The 8,631-nt window shown below is 41.0% G+C and overlaps 1 protein-coding gene across 1 annotated transcript; it reads left to right on the top strand.

The window, feature by feature from the left end:
- The first annotated feature begins 3,992 nt into the window (after positions 1-3,992).
- On the top strand, positions 3,993-8,625 carry txnl1 (thioredoxin-like 1). The gene is made up of 8 exons (XM_031855739.1): positions 3,993-4,261; positions 5,404-5,500; positions 6,263-6,436; positions 6,702-6,824; positions 7,112-7,181; positions 7,342-7,514; positions 8,314-8,418; positions 8,504-8,625. Exons 1-8 carry the CDS (start codon positions 4,164-4,166, stop codon positions 8,531-8,533), a joined length of 870 nt encoding a protein of 289 aa, XP_031711599.1. The 5' UTR covers positions 3,993-4,163; the 3' UTR covers positions 8,534-8,625.
- Positions 8,626-8,631: the final 6 nt, after the last annotated feature.

Raw genomic sequence — 8,631 nt, forward strand, 5'->3', positions numbered from 1 at the left:
AGATGGAAGAGAGGAGCTGAATCCTGAGAGAGGAAATAGGGTGCTGCTAATGAATGGATTTTATATAATGTTCAAGATAAATAAACAGTAAGATACATACGGCATTGCAGCTCGCTGTTTACACCAGGACACGCCACATCGTAGAGTAGTCCTGCAGCGAAATATTGTGTATGTAAGCAGGTTATACACACTTAGTAAAGGTTATACAACATGAATGGAGCTGCAAGGAGAATCTGAGGGGTTTGGGGATTATTGACAGGATTGGAAAGCAGGAAAAAAAATGTATTTCTGCCGTTTCTTTTTTCATTTTTCATACAATCTTTGCTTTTTTTGTTGTGAATTACAAAATAGTTTGATTTGTTCAGGAAATTATGAATGATTTGTGAATTATGAAAGATATTTTACAGATTAAAGTTGACAGAATAAAACCATTAATTGAATACAGTATACAATAGATAACAAGTAGAAACATATTTTAATTTAAGTTTAATAGATGGTAAAATAAAGTTTAAAAGGCACAAAAGGAAGTAAAGGAAGGAAATCAGAAAAAAATAAAGAAATCGGAGGATCATAGAAATTGCAATAACTTACCATCAGATGTCAAACACCAAGTTGCAGCCAGGACTGAAATATATAAAGCATTTCAAATATAATGAATTCTATAAAGGACGTGGAACATGATTTGGTCCCACGTTAGTCACAGTTAATGACCGTTAAAAACAAAGGGACAGGTTGTGTACTCACAAGCGATGAGTGTCAGTCTTGTGGAAAGCATCTTGTCAGCCGTTGCAGACGATGATGGTGACACAGCAAACCACCGCGTTTTATACAATTTCTTCTTCATTTGCATAATAAGCACACACGCTATCCTGAAATAAGAGGGCCCCTAAACCCAACAGTCAACATCCCTGGGGGTAAACTGACATCACTGTACATACAGTACAGAAACAAATGGAGATTGTTGCTTGAGGAGTTTTGCTGTATGCACTGAATGACATAACTTATATAATTAGTTTTCAGTCTGTCAATAGGAGGCAAACATTTTAAATTTGGCAGTTTTGTAGAGTGAATTCTAACAATCCCAGTGAGTGATCATGTTTCTCCGAATTAGTTTTCAATATTCTGAAAAGTAATTTTAATTTGCAGCTAATGACCAGTGATGGAAAGCACATTTACTCCAGTACAAAGAATGAGGATTGCAATATCTCAACAAATCTCATGAAAAGTTCAAAAGGCCATCTATCAGTACTTTCTGACTTCCTTTTCCTGTCTGTGGCTCTCAGTCTCAAGTCCGTTGGTTTTCACTCTGCAACAAGAGAGTGCTTTTATGAAAATACTTCACCTCGTAGAAACATAACACTTTAACAACGTATATTTCTTTCCGACCTCTCAAGGTAACAGAAACATGTGAAACTATTGCGTGAGTTAATATAATATAATAGTTGTCGGACCCTCGTCAGAGCTGGCTGATGAAGGTTTGCCAGTCTGCGTTTGGGGCTCAGTTGCATTACCTAAAGGTACCGGCCGGCTCACTTCAGGCCGACTGTGTCGATCCCTCTGATACATCGTGCACGCTGACACACCGTTAGGATGCCCGAGCGGCCATGGAGGAAAATGAGCAGATCAGGAGTCCAGAAGAGGTTTCAGCTGAAGCTTCATTTATTTTTACATTCTAAAGTCACACCAACGTTCACACCAGTGTCAACCAGTGTCAACTAGTCTCCACTCGTCTCCCTCAGTTCCCCTACACAAACAAATTGAGCTCTTTTTATACACATAAAGATAAATATAGAGATAAATGACTCACATATCCACAGTTACTTAATACTATTTGATGACCTTTGGCTATACAGTAAAGTTCACTGTATTTAATATGACAATATTTGTATCTGCTCAGCGTTAGCACACATCAGGGTACAACAGCTTGTTAAAGACAACTTTGAACACATTATGCCTTTAGCAAACTGGGAATACAGGCTTAAGCAAATACCGACAATTCACAAACAAACTGCACTCACACAAAAATATGGACTTCAGAGAGAAGCAGACAGAAGGGTTTACAATATATGTTTGAAGGTTGTCAAAGTGACTCAGCAGTGAAAAAGGTTCAAAAGATAAAGTTAGAAGCTAAAGCGTACAGATCACAGTGAAAAAGTGAACCATCACATCACCCGACAATCCAGACAGAAGACAACACTGTGTAGATATTTAGCCACTGTTAAAATCATTAAAAAGTCAAAGCAGCATGTGTAGACAAGGGGAAAACGCACAAACATAACACATGCAAAAAATCTTTGCAAATGCTCAGGAATTCACATCAACAAAAGCATCAAACTAAAATGCATGACCAGTTACATTAGAATATCATCCCGCCAATTACGACACATCATCAGGTTCTTCCACTGTTGGCTTGCTAACGTTCCCTCGGATGCTGTGACACAAAATGGATCGTTTTTTGAGAGGAACTCTGCACGAGTTAAAGCTCAACAGCATGTGGTGAGGAAATATGACCTTGTATAGATTTGGATTCATCATTTATTTTTGGATATTAGTGGCATACCATGTATTTAAAGCCCAGTTGATTTATTGATTTCTTTTCTTTTTTTGTCATGCTATGTTTTTTTCTTGGACCTTAAGCTACAAAAGGTTGAGAACTGGCCGATACGCCTATATGCCACAGGCCGGCTCTGGGAGTGAAAAGAGATTCATAATATTCTTAAAGGGTTCTGAGTTCTTTATTTATTTTTTGTTAAGCCTGCAGGTATAATAAACTAAACATTATTTGAGATTTTTTAGATGACAGACAGATATTTAACAATTTACACTTGTAGCTTTATGAAAAACTGCTTTCACTGTCTTCAAAATCTCACAACTATAAACTTCTGTTAATATAAATGAAAAGATTTCTGTTAGGCCACAATATAATTGTATTTTTACAAATATATTTGCTTATTTACTGTAACATCTGACAAAACAGCTGAACCCTGAATATTAAAGGGACGCCCCACTTGTTGTACACATCAAGTTCAGTTTATTTCCATTAGGAGTACTTTTCATCCTGTAAAACTGTCTTCTGTGGCTTCGGAGAGAGCGTTGTCCAGTCTGTCGTCGGGGTTATCTCTGCTTCATCGTGAGCCTTACATTTTTAACAGAGACCCCAAACTTTGGAGTTTTTACACACAGTGGGCATTTACCAGACAGGCCTCCTAAAAGATGTTATGGCCTAGCATACCAAGTTGCATCGTGGGAAATGTAGGATCTAATGACCCATACTAGGGACCAAAAGACAAGAGATAATAATGCACTTCTTATGCTTTAATTTAGAACTCTCTTTTTATGATCCATCTTTTGTGAGTCTCGCAACTTTATGGAAGTGCAGTACTAAATCATTCAGGCATGAGAGCATTACCAATTTCTACAGTAAGTTTAAAATAAAATAAAAAACAGATGTAGTTTTTGGACATCTTATTTTTATGGAAGGTTGTCATAATAGTCAAACGGCCAGAAACGAAGAAGTAAAATGATCCAAAGTTCAATCAGACTATATTCATGAGATTTTCCCTGTTTTGTTAAGAGATGATGGCCTGTAAAGTGCATTTATCCTGGGTTCCTGGACATGCTGGCTGGGATTCATTAAAATTGAATTAAAAAATAATTTAATATAATAAAGATAAAACAAATGATCAGGCTAGAGATAATAGGAAAGAAAGCATCTAGCTGAGTTGTGCTGCTTGGTTTTTTCTGAGACAGTCCAACATGTCTTTTTTTCTAAAGTGTAGTAAATATAACAAGGAAATCAGTACATTACTGAAGATATTGTACATTTTCGGAGTTCCAGATGATGTTTTTGGAAATGGTGGTTTGGTTTTTCTTTTCTCCTTATCCTATGGAGGGCAGCAAAACGCATAGAAGCGTCTAAACTGCCAAAAAAAACACCGAAGAAGAAGGAAAACAACCCGCCTTTCCGGTTGTCTATTGGCCAATCAGGAGTCCACATACGGAAGCAGCTCGCTGTACCTGTAGTGTGGTTCTGAAAGCAGCTAGTCAGCTAGCATACTGTCAGAAAGCTAAAAACACAACACTTTCTTTTTATTAGGTTACCCAGTTTCCTGTCCTAAACATCCCCCGGATAACTAGCTCACACTGCAGGCTCAAACGGTACCATGGTTGGTGTAAAAGTGATCGCTAGTGACCCGGACTTCCAACCGGAGCTAGCGGCGGCCGGCTCCAGGCTCGCAGTAGTGAAGTTCACAATGGCTGGGTAAGCTCACCAAACCGGCTTCCGAGGCCCAGCAGCTTGCAGCGCTTAGCACTTTGGTCTGTCCCATGAACGTAAGACTGGGAAACATTCACAGATCGTCGGCCAGCTGTTTTGTGGCGCTGACACGAACCGGATAGCCACGTTATCTGACAGATGTAACGTCTTTATTGCCAGGAAAGCAAGGTTAGCATGCTATCTTTAGCAACTGTTAGCTGAATAACGTTAGCTCTGTTGCTTACAATGACATAGCAGTATTACAGTAACTTGGCTGCTCAGGGTTCGTAAGACTTAATGATGAAAAAGGGCAACAGTAGCACCAATATACATGTTAAACATTGTAATATTTCACTCGCCACTGTAGGAAGTGCTTGTGACGTTAGGTATTATGTCTTTTAGTGCGGCGAGCAACGTTAACTTAGTTTGAGTAGCTAGCGTTAAATGAGTTTCGATGGTTGACTTTTGTACGAGACTTACAACTATATACAGCTTGTAACATATGACGTTGTTTTCTGTTTTCTCTGTTAGCTTGTAATGAATATAGTAAATTAAATACCTTGTGGGATGTATGCGAGAAATTAAAGCGATTACAAGATCTAACGTTGACCTCTGGTAATACTGTGATGGGCGTTTTATCAAAGATGTCTTCATATTGCGGGTTGAATCGAGCAAAACGCACGAGCAAAACCTTCCAGTCATGCTATAGATATCTTTAATATAGAGACAACTGTCTCCCATACACAGTCCACCAGAGAGACATTGAGTCATCTTTAACAAAGATGTTTGTTTATGGACTAAAATAAATATATATATTACATTTCTAAACTACTCCTTAAAAAGCCAGTGTCAGTTGGGCTATACATACAATATGTAATATATATCTATAACAAGTACTTTTTGTGTAGTTACAAAGTTGTGTCTGTAGCATAGAGTATTGGAGATAATAATAATAAATATCGGTATATACTGTCCATGATCAGATTCTGATGTACTGTAAATCATGCCAACAGTGCATTATTCAGTAGTTACTGTCATATAAACCATTGATTACTGAAGTGTTGTCGGTTTCTTTAATGCTAATTGACTTGTCGATTAGCCGATTCAGCACTACCCGAGCTAACACACCGTCCTGTGTTCCCCTTCAGGTGTCGGCCCTGTGTCAGAATAGCTCCAGCCTTCAACACGTTGAGTAACAAGTACCCACAGGTCGTCTTCCTCGAAGTAGATGTTCGCGTCTGTCAGGTGAGTCTGCCGCACGGTGTCAGTGATATAAGGAGAGCGATGGCTGTTGAATCTCTTTCCTCTGAAAGCCCAGGTGTAGCATTGATGTTCACGTTTATTAGATGATTATCTGAGTGCCAGGCTGGAAAATTATAGAGTCTTGTTTTCAGTAATTTCTTCAAACAGCTGGTCACTGTAGTTTGTAGCCAGTGTCACTCAAACTAGAGGAAATAGAGCATTTGTTGGGGACTATTTTCATCGGCGCATTAATCCATGCTTGATGCTCTAGTGAGTATTTGGGGCAGCAGGGTGTGGCATTGAGTCCAAAAGAAACTACAGTATGTGGGTGTGTTCATGGCCACATGTCACCCAGTGAACCAGGGTGGCTTGTTGATGTGGTTTTTATAGTTTTTTGTAACAATAGAGCTATTTGGCACAGAGGAAGAAGATACTGTACATCAGACTTTAACTACACAAACAGAAACTTGATGGTAGCGTCAGTTCAATGTTGGTTTTGTCTTTTCATGAGATTTGGTCACAGTAACAACAAATCCAGAACTTCACCAGACTTGTCCTTCAATTTGAAATGGCACAGGAAGTCGTTACTCTCCCAAGATATTACCAGCCATTAGGCATTAGAATTCAAACTCTGTGTGAAGTTGGCTTTGTGAAAAATTTGGACCAAAAAACTGTTCATTTCCTGTGTGTCCGTGTGTTGCAGACTGAGTCAAAGCAACAGAAAGTTGATCTGTAACAGAAATGTAAAAAAATGTTCCTTCTCAGGCAACAGCGGCCGCCAACAACATCTCAGCCACGCCGACGTTCTTGTTCTTCAGGAACCGGGTTCGGGTGGACCAGTATCAGGGGGCAGACTCTGCGGGTCTGGAGGAGAAGATCAAACAGCACACAGAGAACGACCCGGGAAACAGCGAGGACTCCGACATTCCAAAGGGATACGTGAGTTGACCATTTCTGCCTTTTTTTAAAAATAGTCCCAAATACCCCATAAGCTATTTTTGTAGGAATCTAGACATGGAGGGTAAGAAATGACATCTGAAGGGAAAAACAAATGAACAAGACGACACACAGTATGTGTTGCAACGTTGGAAACGGAACATAAGCATGTGCAGAATTAGTGTGAACCGGAGAGGATGCGAGTCAGCCAGATGCCTCAAAAGGACATGTATAAGTGTTTTCTTTGTCTCGTTTGGTCTGTTTGCAGATGGACCTCATGCCTTTTGTCAGCAAAAATGGCTGCGAGTGCCTCAACGAGAGCGACGACTGCGGCTTCGATAACTGCCTAATCAAAGACTCCTCCTACATGGAGTCCGACTGTGATGAGCAGGTACGAGCTGCTCACTCAGAATGTGCAGTATCGCAATCGCAAGAACGGCGGACAACTCAGTCTGTCATTTTTCCCATTCCCAATATTTGTGCAAAAAAAACCAACGGAAAAATGATCTTAAAGGAGAGCCCGTGTCAACCTTAGCCGCCACACAGCACACCGCGTTGGTCGATCAGTCAATCTGCGTACTCATAGCTAAACACGTGTGGGTAGTTAATTGTACTGAACTATAAGTTGAACTTGATGGTAATGTGTCTGTTTTGTTGCCGTCCTTTAATCTTGTCTAGTTGCTGATAACTATCGCCTTCAACCAGCCTGTGAAGCTCTACTCTATGAAGCTCCTGTCCTCAGACTTTGGTGAGTTTTTAATGCCGCTCTACATTTAAATAATCGTAATCTCCCAACTGGAGGTATTGTGATGAAAATACACTCTTGTTCTCCGATAGCTAACGTCCTGTCTGTTGCTCCCTCCTCCCTCCTCCCTCCTCTTGCTGTCTCCCTGCCTCTCGCCCGTCAGCCCAAGCCCCCAAGGTGGTGAAGGTGTTCATCAACCTCCCCCGGTCGATGGGCTTCGACGATGCTGAGCGGAGCGAAGCCACTCAGAGTCTGGAGCTGTCGGAGGAAGACTACAAAGAAGACGGTCTGATCCCGCTGCGCTACGTCAAGTTTCAGAACGTACAGAGCGTCACGGTGAGGGCCAGGTTGCCAACACACACTGCTGAGACAGAGCCATGGTCAGGCTGTAGACCAAATGTCACGCTGAATGTGCTGAAATGCACCGGCTAATATATTTCAATCAGGCGAGACGTACGCTCGCATCAGTCATGCAGCAGGTCTGGCGCCTTTCTTTCTATGCGCTTTGTGTTTACAGTTTATCATGTAAGCCGTATTTGAACCCACAAGAATAGTTTCTGATTTAATGAGTGAATGATCAACCGGGGGGCAGAACACCAGGGGCCCGTATTTATCAAGCGGTTCTGAGTAAGAAATCTGGAGATAACTGAACGAAAAACCTCATAGTTAGACATTTCTGGTCCTTTTATAGAACTAAGAGTGAACGCGTTTTATCATCACATGTCAATTTCCGCTCGATACATGCATACGGTCTTTTCAAAATAAACTTCTGACCTCACAGGACACTTACTTAGGTTAAGGCAACCAAACTACTTAGGTTTAGGGAAAAAAAACGACATTTAAGTTAGAATAACTACGGACATAGCATTACTTAAGTATGGACGTTATGCAACAAATAGATCAACCGTGACTTCATGTTTCACACGGGGATCGAACACTAGCCTCCTGTGTGAAAGATCGCTATTCGTTTGACCGGCCCGCCCTGTGTGGGCCTTTATGCGACCCGATCCATGATTACGTGGATTACATCCGTTTTGATTTTGTCTACCAATTACAGCGAGTAATGAGAGCAGCCTGACCGGTTAGTTTGTTTATTGACGCCATTTGTCTTCTTTTTTTTTTTTTTTTTCACCAGTTGTTTATCAAGTCAAACCAAGGAGGCGAGGAGACGACAAAAATCAACTACCTGACGTTCATAGGCACTCCAGTACAGGCCACCAACATGAGCGACTTCAAGAGGGTACGGACCAGTTACAGCCGCCTGGGCTCCTTTATGTTCAGCTTTGTCTGTGACTCACTCATCATTTTACTCTGTCGCCATGTAGGTCGTGGGAAAGAAAGGAGAGAGTCACTGAGCAGGAGAACCAAGGAGAGGACGGGAAGAAGAGGAAGAGGAGGCTGCAGATACATCCAAGGACTTTCCCTCTGCCAAAGCTGCCACACACACACACAC

The sequence above is a fragment of the Anarrhichthys ocellatus genome, unplaced genomic scaffold (assembly GCF_004355925.1).
Source record: "Anarrhichthys ocellatus isolate YVR2014 unplaced genomic scaffold, GSC_Weel_1.0 scaffold16, whole genome shotgun sequence".
NCBI classification, from domain to species: domain Eukaryota; kingdom Metazoa; phylum Chordata; class Actinopteri; order Perciformes; family Anarhichadidae; genus Anarrhichthys; species Anarrhichthys ocellatus.